A 17,564-nucleotide genomic window follows, 5' to 3' on the forward strand; every position below is an offset into this window, starting at 1 on the left:
ATATAGAATCATGTCATCTGCAAACAGGGACAATTTGACTTCCTCTTTTCCTAATTGAATACCCTTTATTTCCTTCTCCTGCCTAATTGCCCTGGTCAGAACTTCCAACACTATGTTGAATAGGAGTGGTGAGAGAGGGCATCCCTGTCTTATGGCAGTTTTCAAAGGGAATGCTTCCAGTTTTTGCCCATTCAGTATGATATTGGCTGTGCGTTTGTCATAGATAGCTCTTATTATTTTGAAATATGTCCCATCAATACCTAATTTATTGAGAGTTTTTAGCATGAAGCGTTGTTGAATTTTGTCAAAGGCCTTTTCTGCATCTATTGAGATAATCATGTGGTTTTTGTCTTTGGTTCTGTTTATATGCTGGATTACATTTATTGATTTGTGTATATTGAACCAGCCTTGCATCCGAGGGATGAAGCCCACTTGATCATGGTGGATAAGCTTTTTGATGTGCTGCTGGATTCAGTTTGCCAGTATTTTATTGAGGATTTTTGCATCAATGATCATCAAGGATATTGGTCTAAAATTCTGTTTTTTGGTTGTGTCTCTACTCGGCTTTGGCATCAGAATGATGCTGGGCTCCTAAATTGAGTTATGGAGGATTCCCTCTTTTTCTATTGATTGGAATAGTTTCAGAAGGAATGGTACCAGCCCCTCCTTGTACCTCTGGTAGAATTCGGCTGTGAATCCATCTGGTCCTGGACTCTTTTTGGTTGGTAAGCTATTGATTATTGCCACAATTTCAGCTCCTGTTATTGGTCTATTCAGAGATTCAACTTCTTCCTGGTTTAGTCTTGGGAGAGTGTATGTGTCAAGGAATTTATCCATTTCTTCTAGATTTTCTAGTTTATTTGCGTAGAGGTGTTTGTAGTATTCTCTGATGGTAGTTTGTATTTCTGTGGGATTGGTGGTGATATCCCCTTTATCATTTTTTATTGCGTCTATTTGATTCTTCTCTCTTTTTTTCTTTATTAGTCTTGCTAGCGGTCTATCAATTTTGTTGATCCTTTCAAAAAACCAGCTCCTGGATTCATTAATTTTTTGAAGGGTTTTTTGTGTCTCTATTTCCTTTAGTTCTGCTCTGATTTTAGTTATTTCTTGCCTTCTGCTCGCTTTTGAATGTGTTTGCTCTTGCTTTTCTAGTTCTTTTAATTGTGATGTTAGGGTGTCAATTTTGTATGTTTCCTGCTTTTTCTTGTGGGCATTTAGTGCTATAAATTTCCCTCTACACACTGCTTTGAATGCGTCCCAGAGATTCTGGTATGTTGTGTCTTTGTTCTCATTGGTTTCAAAGAACATCTTTATTTCTGCCTTCATTTCATTATGTACCCAGTAGTCATTCAGGAGCAGGTTGTTCAGTTTCCATGTAGTTGAGCGGTTTTGAGTGAGATTCTTAATCCTGAGTTCTAGTTTGATTGCACTGTGGTCTGAGAGATAGTTTGTTATAATGTCTGTTCTTTTACATTTGCTGAGGAGAGCTTTACTTCCAAGTGTGTGGTCAATTTTGGAATAGGTGTGGTGTGGTGCTGAAAAAAATGTATATTCTGTTGATTTGGGGTGGAGAGTTCTGTAGATGTCTATTAGGTCCACTTGGTGCAGAGCTGAGTTCAATTCCTGGGTATCCTTGTTGACTTTCTGTCTCGTTGATCTGTCTAATGTTGACAGTGGGGTGTTAAAGTCTCCCAATATTAATGTGTGGGAGTCTAAGTCTCTTTGTAGGTCACTCAGGACTTGCTTTATGAATCTGGGTGCTCCTGTATTGGGTGCATATATATTTAGGATAGTTAGCTCTTTTTGTTGAATTGATCCCTTTACCATTATGTAATGGCCTTCTTTGTCTCTTTTGATCTTTGTTGGTTTAAAGTCTGTTTTATCAGAGACTAGGATTGCAACCCCTGCCTTTTTTTGTTTTCCATTTGCTTGGTAGATCTTCCTCCATCCCTTTATTTTGAGCCTATGTGTGTCTCTGCACGTGAGATGGGTTTCCTGAATACAGCACACTGATGGGTCTTGACTCTTTATCCAATTTGCCAGTCTGTGTCTTTTAATTGGAGCATTTAGTCCATTTACATTTAAAGTTAATAGTGTTATGTGTGAATTTGATCCTGTCATTATGATGTTAGCTGGTTATTTTGCTCGTTAGTTGATGCAGTTTCTTCCTAGTCTCGATGGTCTTTACATTCTGGCATGATTTTGCAGCGGCTGGTACCGGTTGTTCCTTTCCATGTTTAGTGCTTCCTTCAGGAGCTCCTTTAGGGCAGGCCTGGTGGTGACAAAATCTCTCAGCATTTGCTTGTCTGTAAAGTGTTTTATTTCTCCTTCACTTATGAAGCCTAGTTTGGCTGGATATGAAATTCTGGGTTGAAAATTCTTTTCTTTAAGAATGTTGAATATTTGTCCCCACTCTCTTCTGGCTTGTAGGGTTTCTGCCGAGAGATCCGCTGTTAGTCTGATGGGCTTCCCTTTGAGGGTAACCCGACCTTTCTCTCTGGCTGCCCTTAACATTTTTTCCTTCATTTCAACTTTGGTGAATCTGACAATTATGTGTCTTGGAGTTGCTCTTCTCGAGGAGTATCTTTGTGGCGTTCTCTGTATTTCCTGAATCTGAACGTTGGCCTGCTTTGCTAGATTGGGGAAATTCTCCTGGATAATATCCTGCAGAGTGTTTTCCAACTTGGTTCCATTCTCCCCATCACTTTCAGGTACACCAATCAGACGTAGATTTGGTCTTTTCACATAGTCCCATATTTCTTGGAGGCTTTGTTCGTTTCTTTTTATTCTTTTTTCTCTAAACTTTCCTTCTTGCTTCATTTCATTCATTTCATCTTCCATTGCTGATACCCTTTCTTCCAGTTGATCGCATCGGCTCCTGAGGCTTCTGCATTCTTCACGTAGTTCTCGAGCCTTGGTTTTCAGCTCCATCAGCTCCTTTAAGCACTTCTCTGTATTGGTTATTCTAGTTATACATTGTTCTAAATTTTTTTCAAAGTTTTCAACTTCTTTGCCTTTGGTTGAATGTCCTCCCGTAGCTCAGAGTAATTTGATTGTCTGAAGCCTTCTTCTCTCAGCTCGTCAAAGTCATTCTCTGTCCAGCTTTGTTCTGTTGCTGGTGAGGAGCTGTGTTCCTTTGGAGGAGGAGAGGCCCTCTGATTTTTAGAGTTTCCAGTTTTTCTGTTCTGTTTTTTCCCCATCTTTGTGGTTTTATCTACTTTTGTTCTTTGATGGTGGTGATGTACAGATGGGTTTTTGGTGTGGATGTCCTTTCAGTTTGTTAGTTTTCCTTCTAACATACAGGACCCTCAGCTGCAGGTCTGTTGCAGTACCCTGCAGTGTGAGGTGTCAGTGTGCCCCTGCTGGAGGGTGCCTCCCAGTTAGGCTGCTCAGGGGTCAGGGGTCAGGGACCCACTTGAGGAGGCAGTCTGCCTGTTCTCAGATCTCCAGCTGCGTACTGGGAGAACCCCTGCTCTCTTCAAAGCTGTCAGACAGGGACATTTAAGTCTGCAGAGGTTACTGCTGTCTTTTTGTTTGTTTGTGCCCTGCCCCCAGAGGTGGAGCCTACAGAGGCAGGCAGGCCTCCTTGAGCTGTGGTGGGCTCCACCCAGTTGGAGCTTCCCGGCTGCTTTGTTTACCTAAGCAAGCCTGGGCAATGGCGGGCCCCCCTCCCCCAGCCTCGCTGCCGCCTTGCAGTTTGATCTCAGACTGCTGTGCTAGCAATCAGTGAGACTCTGTGGGGTAGGACCCTCCGAGCCAGGTGCGGGATATAATCTCGTGGTGCGCCGTTTTTTAAGCCCGTCGGAAAAGCGCAGTATTCGGGTGGGAGTGACCCGATTTTCCAGGTGCTGTCCGTCACCCCTTTCTTTGACTAGGAAAGGGAACTCCCTGACCCCTTGCGCTTCCCGAGTGAGGCAATGCCTCGCCCTGCTTCGGCGCACACACGGTGCGCGCACCCACTGACCTGCGCCCACTGTCTGGCACTCCCTAGTGAGATGAACCCGGTACCTCAGATGGAAATGCAGAAATCACCCGTCTTCTGCGTCGCTCAGGCTGGGAGCTGTAGACTGGAGCTGTTCCTATTTGGCCATCTTGGCTCCTCCCCCTCGATAATGAGTTTTTAATATTAACTTCGTATCCTGCAACCTTGCCACAATTGTTTATTTGTTCCAGGGTTTTTTTTTTGGTGATTCTTTCAGATTTTCTACATAGACAATCATGTAATCTGTGAATAAGGACACACATTTATTTCTAGCAAACCTGTATCCATTTTATTTCCTTTTTTGCTTTATTGCATTAGCTAGGACTTTCAGTGTGATATTAAAAAGTACCGGAGAGAAGGGAAGTCCTTTGCTTTGTTCCTGATTTAATAGGAAAACTTTCATGGTTCTCACAGTTAAGAATGACATCAGCCATTAAGACCCTATCTCCAAATATGGTCACATTTTGAGGTGCTGGGGATTAGTATTTCATCTAATGAATTTTTAGGGGGGTTACAATTCAGCTTATATCAGTTGGATATTGTATATGAAAAGACGTGGAGGCTCTGGATAATGTGTCTTTCGAGAGTTTTTTCCTTCTATTGGTTGGTTTTGTACATTTTTGGTTTATTTTAGTTTTTTTTGTTTTAGCTTTGTAAGATGTGGATTTAAATTTTATTGTTGCTTTCATATTATCCTTTAATTTTAATCTTATTTGTTTAATATCAAAGGATTTTAGAGGGCACAATTTTAAAGGTCCCTTCCAAATTCCACTTATACTTCTTTTCAGAATGCCATTCAACCGATTCCTCACAGAACATTTACCTGAATCAAAGTAGCTTGTTATGCTCCAGTATAAAGTTGAGGAATTGAAAACTGTTAAATGCTATTTATTAAATTAACCAAATACATAATTTAATGACCATTGCATTTTCTATTATCTTCTATGGTGTTCTCTAGACATGTCTTTAGTCTCCCTGTATTCTCTCCTACATTCTATTCCAGAGGAGTTTGATTGCTCACACAGATAAGTAAAATGCAATTGCTTTTGATGTTATATTGCTAGAAGTTTATTACATTTCTTGTGCTTATATCTTTTGGGAGGGTCTCTTTCAATGAGCAGGACAATTTACCTTCCAGGAGAGCTCTAGGTAAGCAACGAATGGGTCCTCACAATTGAGGTGGACATCCTTGATGGTGGGGTCTGTCTGAACTGAAAGATAATAATCATCAGGTAAGCTTCTCCCTCAGAGGTGTGAGTAATAGTGAATAGCAGGCAAGTGAGTGCTTTATCACTTAGTTCTCAATGCAGAATTCTGAAGCTCCAAGTATCTGTGTGGGAAGGAAAGCCAATATAATGGTTACAGGTTGTTATTAATTTTTTCAATATTTTAAAGTCTAATTTGGAGAAGATACACTATTTGGCATGTGTTATTATTGAATTTTTCTAATAATTTTGTTATAGGTTATTTACATGATTACCATAGAAGGAAAGCCATATTTTGTCCATCTCAAAAAGCAGTAAGTAATTAGTTTGTCCTTTCAAATTTTAATACTTTGGCTTCTTAATTTCTAAAAGTATGTATAAGTAGAATGAATCATTTTGATTCAAATATATTGATGCCTACTCTATACTGGGTATTGAGTAAAGTCCTAGGCATGCAAAAGAGAATAAAACATATTGCACTGTTAAAGAATTTATAATAAAGAAAGACACATTCAGATACCTTAATAGAAAAACAAATAATTTTATTATAATATGGTAATATGATAAATGTGTAAATAGTATTACTTGGAAGTCAGGAAAGGCTTTTATGGAAGAGGTAAGAGATTACTTGTATCTTAAGGGAAGAGACAGAGCTATATAAAGTAGAGGGGCAGGACAGGGGGACATTTTTTTTTCTGAGAGAGTCTTGCTCTGTTGCCCAGGCTAGAGTGCAGTGGAGTGATCTCAGTTCACGGCAACCTCTACCTCCTGGGTTCCAGCAATTCTCATGCCTCAGCCTCCCAAATAGCTGGGACTACAGGTGTGCACCACCATGCCTGGCTAATTTTGTGTACTTTTAGTAGAGATGGGGTTTCATCATGTTGCCCAGGCTGGCCTTGAACTCCTGCCCTCAAGCATTTCTCCCTCCTTGGCCTCTCAAAGTGCTGGGATTACATGCGTGAACCACTGCACCCAGCCAACATTCTGTTTCGAGAAGAAATCATGGTAGAGCACAGAGGTGTGAGACAGAGTGGCTTTTCTGATGTGCACAGTCAATGTGAATTACTGAAGCACAAATTTTCTGAAAAATAGAGGTAAAAGATTCGGGAAAGGTAGGTAGGAGCCAGGCTGTAGAAGATTCAGAATGCCATGGTCAGATATTGGGAGCCAAAAATGGTTTTAAGTATGTACTTATGTAGCCACATTGAGTCTTTTAGGCTGTTTTTGAGGGGACAAAGTTAGAGTTAAGGTGATCAATTATATCACGATACAGTTTAGGTGAGTAACAGTGGTGGTTTGAACGATGGCACCAGTGATAGCACTTGAAAGAAAAATCGGTGGACCTCAATATGGATTTGGTAGAATGATTAGTAAACAGTGAGGAATTTCAGATAATTTAGTTGTCACTCAAGAAAATGAATAGGCTATAGCATAATTAACTGAGGAATATGAACAGGGGATATATTTGTGTGAGGAAGGGGTGATTTCGGTTTTTTAGCACATATGAGATATCCAAGTGTGTTTTTTCCTCTAGATCAGGGGTGTCCAATCTTTTGGTTTCCCTGAGCCACACTGGAAGAATTGTTTTGGGCCACATATAAAATACACTTATGATAGCTGATGAGCTAAAAAAAAATTTAAAAATCTCATAATGTTTTAAGAAAGTTGCTGGAAGTATATTGCATTGGGCCGCATTCGAAGCCATCCTGGGCCATATGTGGCTAGGAATTTGAATCTCTGAAAATATTCAATAGGAATATTGGAAAATAGTTTTAGCTATAGGTATATAGATTGAGCAGAAAGCAGTAGCTTGGCTGTGTTTTTTTTTTAATGAGTGCTCTTACATAGGGTGCTTATAAATAGATCGTGGCTAAAGACTGGACCCTGGGAAACGGCAATGTTTCCTGGGATAGGTTGAACAAAAACAGCAGCCAACATGGAAGATAAAGCTGGAGGGACCAAGGAGGTAGGAAGAATAGCAGAAGAATGAAGTGTTAAATAAATTAAGTGAGGGGACTGAGTGGCCACAGTTTTCAAAAAGAAGCTAGAGGTCCAATGTAACAATGATTTTTTAAAATGCCTTTTGGATTTGGCATTCTAATATTTGTGGATCTTTTCCAGGGAAGTTTTAGGGATGATAAGAATTGAGAAAGTGAAGGAATTGTGTGTAGACAATTCTTTTGATGAAATTTTAAGAATTGAAAAACATGTACATAAAGAATAGCTACAGTAGAACATGGGGTCAAGAAAGAGTTCTTTAGGATAATAATGACTTATTAGTATCATTTTAAATAGCATTATGATAAAAATCCAGTAGAGCATAAGAGTTCAAAATTATAGGATAGAAAAAGTAGTGTCCTCTGTATATGGCACAGGATGGTATCTGTAGCACCAGTGTAAGGGTTTGTTCTGAATGAAAGCAGTAATCTTCTGGCAATAAAGATAAGGAGTGCAGATGGGAACAGGTGATCTGACAGTGAGGGAACATGGGGGTTTTGTGGGATGAGTGACAGGAGTAGTCTCAAGTTTTTGAATAGTTACTGAGGGAAATAAAATTCTGACCGGAGTTATTGAGAAGAAATTGGCCCTTAGCATAGCTTAGCAAATATGAATTTGTAGTGAGACCAAGTAACTCTTTCTACATTTTCTGTTTGTATTAGTCTGTTTTCACACTGCTGATAAAGACATACCTAAGACTGGGCAATTTACAAAAGAAAGAGGTTTATTGGACTTACAGTTCCACATGGCTGGGGAGGCCTCACAATCGTGGTGGAAGACAAGGAGGAGCAAGTCACCTCTTACGTGGATGGCAGCAGGCAAAGAGAGAGCTTGTGCAGAGAAACTCCCGTTTTTAAAACCATCAGATCTCATGAGACCCATTGATTATCACAAGAACAGCATGGGAAAGACTCGCCCCCATGATTCAGTCATCTCCCACTGGGTCCCTCCCACAACATGTAGGAATTATGGGAGCTACAAGATGACATTTGGGTGGGGACACAGAGCCAAACCGTATCACTGTCCTAATCTTACACTTTAATTTTGAAACTTTGGTATAAAATCTAAAATCAATGAGTGAAATAGACAAAGACTAGAAAGTTCCATGCTGGAAATTGGGACCTATGCTATTTCCTCTTCATGTCTCTAGCAATCTGAGTTGCTCATTTATCTGCATTTTTGTATTGTATGTTATTCCAGTTAAAATGTCTCACTAAGCACCTAATTCAGTTTAAGTGCTAGAAATACATGGACAATAATAAAACAAGTCGATTAGCACTACTTTAAATTTTTCAGTAAAAAGAAAATTTGTATAAGAATATTTTTTCTACCTTTTTTGTTTCACAACTTGAGCATGTTTTTATTATTTTTGCCTAGATCAATTTTATCTTCAGCTTCTGTTATTAATTCTTATGACGAAAATGACATCCGTCATTCCAAACCTCTGCTAGTTCAGGTAAGAATTAGGTTATTTTTTTCTTATGTATTTGTAATTCTAGATTTCTTTAAAAAGACAAATATTCTATAATAACTAGAATGTTATTTTACATATTCGCTGAAATTGAATAACTTGGGCTGGTGCTTATTTCTACATGGCACAAATTTATTAGGTAATTGCCAATCATATTAAAGTAGAAATGTAGCTAAAGTAATAAATAGTAAATGTAGCTAAAGTAAAAAATAAATAAAAAATATAAAGTAATACATATAAACAAATATAAATAAAATATATGGGGTGTTTATTTTAAAAATAAGTTATCCATTAATTTTTCTTTTTTTTTCTAGATGGATTGCAATTATAATGGATATGTTGTGGGTATTCCAAATTCTCTTGTGACTCTCAGCATATGTTCAGGACTCAGGTTGTAGACTACTTAAAGATACTCAATTTGCCAGTATTATATCCTGCTAGCCTATGAATTAATTCTCCATGTATCTGTTCTAATTCTACAATCACCTTTGTTATATTTCAGTTCCTTAAGGACTGAACCAAAATTACTAATAAAATAGTATTGATATTCCAGCAGTATCTGTTCCTGATGAGAGGCTACCTGTTGATACTGACAGGATCTGCTGCTTTAGGCTTTAAGAAAGCTTGAGTGTAGGGAGATTGATTGGTCTCCTCATACTTTTTTAGTTTTCTCAAATTCTGTTCTTGTCCAATTTCCTAATGTCCTAGAAAAATTGACAATTGTGGAATGCATGGGACTAATGGACGCTGGCTCTGCAGTCAGTCATTATTAGGCATATGATACCTTCAATCCAGCCCACACAAACAAATGATTTAGGGTATCAAGTGTCAGAGGAGAGTTAAGTGTATCAAACAGAAGGAATCAAAGACTAAAGAAGAGACTGCCTAGAGATTCTACAGGCTGGTTAGAAAATATACATAATAGAAAGGGGTTTTAACCTGTTTAAGTGCACAGATCCATGCCACTACCATGCTTTCTTGAAGATAATCACAGATTTGTAATGTAAGGTAATATGTATCCTGTGATATAGTGGTCTAGTTCTGGTGTAAGAAAGACCCCAAAAGATAAAGAGATAAAAGTAAAAAAAAAAAAAAAAAAAACTAAGGTCACTTTAGATCTTAAAAACTGTGGCCCAAATTTCTCGTTATAATATTATGGTTTTAGACCGGGCGCGGTGGCTCACGCCTGTAATCCCAGCACTTCAGGAGGCCGAGGCGGGCGGATCACGAGGTCAGGAGGTCGAGACCATCCTGGCTAACATGGTGAAACCCCGTCTCTACTAAAAATACAAAAAATTAGCTGGGCGTAATGGCGGGCACCTGTAGTCCCAGCTACTCGGGAGGCTGAGGCAGGAGAATGGCGTGAACCCGGGAGGCGGAGCTTGGAGTGAGCCGAGATCGCGCCACTGCACTCCAGCCTGGGCGACAGAGCAAGAGTCCGTCTCAAAGAAAAAAAAAAAAATTATGGTTTTAGTAGAATCATTTCAGACTTGTTTCGATTGTCTTAACACTCAGGGGAACAATGCAGCTGAAAAACATCTCATATGGAATTGAACCGATAGAGGCTGTATCAGGATTTATACACAAGATTTATGAAGAAAAATATGCTGACACTAATATTCTCTTAGAAGAAAATGACACTTATACTTGGTTTAATTCAGAGTATCAAGTCAGAAAAAGTTCAGAAGTATTGACTCTTTTCTTTTAATTTAGTATAATTTTGTGTAATAAAAAATACTTTCAGAGCCAAGATTTGGTGACTTACAAATCTTAAAACTATTTTACTTCTTCATGAGGGCCCTACATGACTTTTAAAATGGCAAGAGAATAAACTTATGTTTGTCATTATGCTTGCTGTTAGATGAAAGCTTAGCAAAAACTTAATCTTAGAAATATAAAGATATGAATATAGTATAAAAGAAACTGAAACATTAATTTTCATATGTGAACATTTAGATAATTAATGTAAAATATTCTTTTTCTTCAATTACTCAGAAAATTTAGGGGAGAATATTATACAACCTGGATTTCTCAGTTGAGAGTTCAAAAATGGATGAACAACTTATATAAAGTACATGTAAAGCAAAGTGATGATTTTTTTTTCTCTACCAAGACCTATAGACTGCTCTAAATAACACGTCTGGCTCTAGCAAATTGCCATTGGTTGTAAATTTTAATATTTTTCTAGACTACATTGTTTGCCAGAAGTAACTTCCTAGTAATTGGTAGCAGAAAATCTGCTTGCGTGAAAGATTAGTATGAAAATTATCAAAAGGCTAAGAAAAACCAAAGCTGTATGTTATAAACTGAAAATTTCAGTTTCAATTATTATAAAAGTAAAAGATACCTGAGATTTACATATCTTGAGAAGTCCAGTAGAAAAGTCTTACTACCCAGGGCACTTTGAACTGGAATCTTCTGAATAGCACCTAAATTTTGTACTTGAAAACAGCCTCATTATGTAATCAGGAGCAATGTATCTTTCAGTGTATCTCTCAATATAATTTCAGTAGAAGGTAAATTTTTGTAAGTTCCTCATGACTCGTGTGTTTTTCAGAAAACTGACTTTATTAAGTTATTCTCTCGATATATTGAAATGCATATTGTTGTGGACAAAAATTTGGTAAGTCTTACTTTATGCATTGTTATTTTAAAATTAATATATCTCTTTAACTTGATTTCAGTGAGGCAATGGAAATTACCAACCATTCTATTTTGCGTTTGCGATGAACACATTCATACAAATTAATCAAGTTTTTGTTATTTTGTATACAGCATCTACTCACTTTTGCAAAGTGAAGCATCTTAATTTCTAAAGCTTGTTGACATTGTTGATTTTTCAAAAAACCTACATCCTCAGTGAAAGGGTAGGTTACAACTCCCTTAAGCCCTCAACCCTCATATACAATAATAATATTTAACTGTCTCAGTCTAATTGGAAGGATGGTCTACAAAACAAATATGCCACTTCTTTAAAGCAAAAGGAGAAAACATATTATCACCTGTTTCCTTCTCAGTTCTAGGTAAATGAAACAAAAAGAAAAACCAATGAATAAAATACTCATATTGAGAATTCATGACTATACTTTGGATCTCTTATGAGTTTAGGCTCCGAATATTTGTTACCTATGTGGTTAGGATTCTAATCCATGAGGCTACATTTGTCCCAGATTGGTAAAAGCTGAGGGTGCATGATGGAAGCAAATAGTATTTATATCTGGAGGAATGTCACTTCAAGCAGAATACCTCAGGATTCCTACAGATTAATATCAGCCATACATAAATGGGCTCACAATCCATAGGGAAATAAAACACCATGAACAATGGTTAGCAAAATAAAAAATATATGTATGGCTAATATTCATTTTTTAAAAATATAGTTTATGATTGGCAGAACAATAGGGTGACTGTCATTAACAATAATTTATTGTATATTTTTAAACAACTTAAAGAGTGGAATTGGAATGTTCCTAACACAAGGAAATGAGATTAATGAATGTTTGAGGTAATGGATACCCCAGTTACCCTGATTTGATCATGACACATTATATGCCTGTATTAAAATATCGCATGGGCCCCATAAATATGTATAACTATTATGTACCCATAATAGCTAAAAATAAAACATTTAAAATAAAATAAAATGTTTTTCCCCTCAAAGCATCTGTTGATTCCAGAAAGGGTGAATATGAGTCAGGGTAGCTGAGCTAAATGTTGACAGGAATAACAAAACTTGAAGTTCATGGCTCATTAGAGTTGAATCAAGGGTACTTTAGTATAGCTAAGTTGACCCAGTACAAAGCACACGCATACAATAAAATAATATTTCTATAAAATTACAAAATCAGAGGGAGGAAAGCAGAACTTTAAGCACAATCAACTAAAAGAAGGCAATTAAGAGAAAGAAAAACACATATTTAGGATTTATTTCATAAATCCAGAACAAATTTGAAAGCTAACATTAAGACAAAAGATTTAAGCTAAAATACCTAAGTAATTATATGTAGGGGGATTAAGTACTGCAATTAAAAACCAAAGATAAAGATTAATTAAAAGCAAAGACAAAGATTATCATACAACACACACACACATAAACACACACACATTCTGCTTACAAATGACATATGTAAAATATCGTACATAAGTAACAAAAGTAAAAGAATGGAAAAATATAAACAAATTAAAAAAACTAGTTTAGCTGGATTAATATCAGACAAAGTAGATTTTTATACTTTAAAGTAAGTATAAGTTTTCTATTGTTGCATAGCAAACCACTCCAAAATTTAGTGGCATAAAACGTAACAATTTATTTCTTTGGTTGGGAACCCAGAGACTTTTTGCATTTTTACCAATCTTAGACCCTTTTAGTTTAACTTGGTGGCCTTTTATTGAAATAGCTATCAGATATGGTTTTGCTGTGTCCACACCCAAATCTCATCTTGAATTGTAGTTCCCATAATCCTCATGTGTCATGGGAGGGACCGGGTAGAGATAACTGAATCATGGGGCAGTTTCCCCCATCCTGTTCTCGTGATAGTGAGTTAGTTCTCATGAGATCTGATGGTTTTATAAGGCACTTCCCCCTTTGCTGGGCACTCATTCTTCTCCTTGATGCTGCCATGTGAAGAAGGATGTTGATATGGTTTGGCTGTGTCCCCACCCATATCTCATCTTGAATTGTAGTTCTCATGATTCTTACGTGTGGTGGGTGGGACCCCGTGGGAGGTAATTGAATCACGGGGGGTAGGTCTTTCCCATGCTGTTCTTGTGTTGGTGAATAAGTCTCATGAGATCTGATGGTTTTATAAAGGGGAGTTCCCCCGCACATGTTCTCTTGCCTGCCACCATGAAAGACATGACTTTGCTCCTCCTTCACCTTCTGCCATGATTGTGACGCCTCCTCAGCCGTGTGAAACTGTGAGTCAATTAAACCTCTTTCCTTTATAAATTAGCCAGTGTCAGGTATGTCTTTATTGGCAGCATGAGAACAGACTAATATACTATCTTAAACATTTTGTGGGATTTCTTTTTTAAACAATTTTTTTTCCAAAGACATAGTTTTTTAAATTAAGATTTCAAAAGCATAGGAATACACTTAGAGGTATCGGCTACTTTATTAAAACAAAATACACATTGCTGTGAGGTTACTAGTGGCAAGTATGAGGACGACTTAGATCTAGGTGCAGTCTAGTGGGGGGCTTGCAGGGGAAGTTCCCCTAGTGCCCTTTCTAGAAATGGCCACTAATAGGAAATTGCCCATTCCTCTGGTTGTTTTCCAAATGGCATGTTTATGTGTGGATTTGCTTGCAGCATCATTTGTTTGATTTTTTCTAGGCGAAAAGGGAAAAAGTTTATAAGAAGGTCTAAAATGTTGGGCTAGAACATGAGTATGGTGAGGGAATACAGGTTCATTGTGTTTAATAATAGAAATTGTAGTGCTTATAGGTGCATGATTTGGGAATCGGAGAGACTGGGGATTGAATCTTCATTTTGCTCACTAGAACTCTAATCTATTTTTCTTTTTATTGGGGGAAAACAGGTAACATTAAGTTTACCATCATAACCATTTTAAAATGTATAGTTCAATAGTGTTAAGTATATACACACTGTTGTGAAACAGATTTCTAGATCTCTTTCCTTTTGAAAATGGATACTATCCCCATTAAACATGAATTCCCTCGACCCTTTCCCCCCAGCTCTTGGCACCTACCTTTCTACTATCTATTTCTATGATTTTGACTACTTTACATACTTCACAGGAGTGGAATCATACAGTATTTGTACATTTGTGATTGCCTTATTTCACTGACATAATGTCTTAAAGACTCATCCATGTTGTGGCATGGATTTATAAATTTCAAAATTTATAAAATTTTGAAAGCTGAATAATTGTCCGTTATATGTATATGTCATATTTTGTTTCTGAATTCATCTGCTAATGGACATATGGGTTTCCACATATTCCTTTTGTGAATGATGCTGCTGATACAGCTCTGCTGACTGGAGGAACTCCAGGGTCCTTGGGCTCACACCGATTGAGATAAAATGACACAGACACATGTGGAGTGGTTTTAAGGAGCGGAGAGTTTCTTAGGCAAGAAAGAAGGAAGGAAGAAGAAAACAGCTCCCCCATACAGAGACAGAGGGAGGGAGGATTCTAACAAAGAGAAACCCTGTGTGTGGCGGAAGAGTGGTTGCTTATATTGGGATGCTGGAGGAGGCAGTGTCTGATTTGCATAGGGCCCAGGGGCTTGGTTTGACCAGGTGTGTCATTCACATAGCCCACAGAAAACCTGGCCCTCCCACCTTAGTCCTTTAATATGCAAATGTGGGTGACCTTGATGTTTTGAACACATGGTGTTATCTGGAGATGGCCATGACACTTGTCATACGTGGTGACAAGGAGAAGAAGGCAGGAATCGCCATATTGAGTGGACCCATTTTTTAATCGCTGGCATTTGCATATCAAAGCCTGCCAGCTTGGGCCTTCAAGCCTCCTTTTCTGTTAGAGAAGAAATGTTTCAGGGGGGTGCTTCTTATTACAGGAAAATTTCCACTAAGAACCTTTACCCTTTCTAGCTGCCTAAAAATTATTTCTTAACAACTCTCGTAGTATTCCCCACCTCAAGAGAAGCAAACCTAACTGCTGTTAGGGGGTGTTGGATGGTGATTCTTTCTGGCTACTTCCTGCTGAAAAAGGGCATCATGTAGGGGAAGAGCAGTTGGGTCTTCTCCTGAGGTTGATTTAAGGGTTCTCTGAAGAATGGCATGTTTATGTGTGGATTTGCTTGCAGCACCATTTGTTGTTTGATTGCTTCTAGGCAAAAAGAGATAAATTTTACAATAAGGCTTAAAATATTGGGCTAGAATGTGAGTATTAAGATTACCACCATTAGTGGGGGTCCTATAGACCATAACTGATGGTAGAGTTTGACACCTATTAGTTACACCAATGGATTGCAATACCGATTTACCTTCACTAGATGTCGCTGTATGTTACTAGAAACCTTAAAATAAAAGTAACGTTTTCCTTGAGAAAAGCACACATTTCCCCCTTGACTTACCATTAGAGAATAACTTCAGCTTTAGGCCATTTTATAACTTGCAATATGATTGGGAGAAATATGTTATTGGGTGGCTAAAATACCGTTAATTTTAACCATTCTTTTCCTTTAATAACTAAATTTTTTAATGACTTTTACAGACCCTTTTATAACATACTTAAACATTTTGACTTGTCCTAAACATCCATCCTTTAAATAACAAATCATTTCCTTTTAGGACAAGTATTTATTATGTGAGATTCTTCCTTATATAATTTTTTTCTTTATAACCTTCTTTTCATAGCTTAGAGTGTATTATATTACCTTTAGTAAAAAGTCCTAATAAACTTAATCGTAGTAAAACTTTCATGCTTCCTTCTTATTCATAACAGTCACTCTTGTTATAAGCAAAACAACCTTGACTAAGTCTTTTCTCCAATTATTAATTCTGATGATGATAATTTGGCAAAATATTTTAGCGATTAGAATTCCACAACGAGAATTCCACATTGTGGGTGCCACAGTGTGCTACTGGGGCTTCAGTATAGCTTTATTGCAAACAGTAATGTGACTATAACAATTTTCCACAAGAGTGGTGTAATAAATAATTTCCATTTAAAACTTTACTTGCCAAGATCTAACATTTCCCTTTGGGGACTTACAAAGTTATAAAGGCAATCCCATGTATAATTAAATCTCCCTGCAAATATGCATTAAAAAGAAGTTTTAATATTCGGTGGTGAACTTTGAGAGGAAAAGTTAGAAACAATAAAAAGTATCTGGTGAGGTAGGAGTAGGGCTAAGTAAGATGAGTAGTCCTCACTTAGTTACTTGTTTTTTATGATTTTTAGCTTAAGATCTTCTATTTCTTCACTTTGATATTTTGGACATTTTTCTGGGCTCTCAGGGGTTGCTCCCTCAGTTTTTCAGGCTTTGACTTGAGTGTGATGTATTCAGGAGTTGATTTTTGTAACTTTTACTGCTGAGGGGTTTGAAAGAAGAACAGTGTAGGGCTCTTCCCAGCTTGGCTTATTAAGGAGAGAGAGATAAGAGTTTTTACTAAGTTTCCTGGGTTAAATAAAGATGGTTCCTGTTGGAAGTGAGCTAGAGAGGTTATATGTTTAACCAGTTTAGAGGTTTTCTGCCTGAAAACAATTTTTGAGCACATTGATAAGTTTTATCCTTTCCCAAGTGAAAAGCTTGGTGAAGGATTTTTTTTTTTTTTTTTTTTTTGAGACAGAGTCTCACTCTGTCACCCAGACTGGTGTTCAGTGGCACCGTATTGGCTCACTGGGTTGGCTCACTGGCTCACTGGGTCAACCTCTGTCTCCTGGGTTCAAGCAATTCTCCTGCCTCAGCCTCTCGAGCAGTTGGGATTACAGGTGCCCACCACCACGCTCAGCTATTTTTAAAAAATTTTTAGTAGAGATGGGGTTTCACCATGTCTTGAACTCCTGACCTCAGGTGATCTGCCTGCCTCAGCCTCCCAAAGCGCTGGGATTACAGGCGTGAGCCACCATGCCTGGCCCCTGGTGAAGGATTTTAAGGACTTTCTATTGGCTGGAAGCTGGAAAATGGGGTTTGCCATTCTCTGACCATAGCCATTTTGAGGGCTGAAAAGTATGCCCTTGAGAAGTGGCCTATTTTATTTTTGCAGGGGAATACTGAGGTTAATTTTTCTTATGGAGCGTTCCTAGATTAGAAGGGCTTGAAGCGTGTTAATGCCTTGAAGTTTCCTTGTCGCTGACTTAGCTGTCTGATCAGCTAACCTATATTTTTTGGCTACCTTATCTGTTTCCTTTTGATGTTACTCAGAGTGCATTTTTGCTATTTTTTGTGATAGAAAAACTGAGGATAATAGCCTG

General features: G+C 37.8%; 1 protein-coding gene across 1 annotated transcript in view; it reads left to right on the forward strand.

Moving 5' to 3' along the window:
- LOC100982897 (disintegrin and metalloproteinase domain-containing protein 5) overlaps nucleotides 1–17,564 on the forward strand; it is a 121,426-nt gene that overhangs the window by 6,015 nt on the left and 97,847 nt on the right. The window contains exons 3-7 of the mRNA XM_003823322.6: nucleotides 5,446–5,501; nucleotides 8,563–8,641; nucleotides 8,971–9,047; nucleotides 10,172–10,343; nucleotides 11,214–11,279. Coding sequence (XP_003823370.5) covers nucleotides 5,446–5,501; nucleotides 8,563–8,641; nucleotides 8,971–9,047; nucleotides 10,172–10,343; nucleotides 11,214–11,279 — 450 coding nt within the window. The remainder of the gene's footprint in view (nucleotides 1–5,445; nucleotides 5,502–8,562; nucleotides 8,642–8,970; nucleotides 9,048–10,171; nucleotides 10,344–11,213; nucleotides 11,280–17,564) is intronic.

This window comes from Pan paniscus, chromosome 7 (assembly GCF_029289425.2).
Source record: "Pan paniscus chromosome 7, NHGRI_mPanPan1-v2.0_pri, whole genome shotgun sequence".
In the NCBI taxonomy this organism is placed as follows: Eukaryota; Metazoa; Chordata; class Mammalia; order Primates; family Hominidae; genus Pan; species Pan paniscus.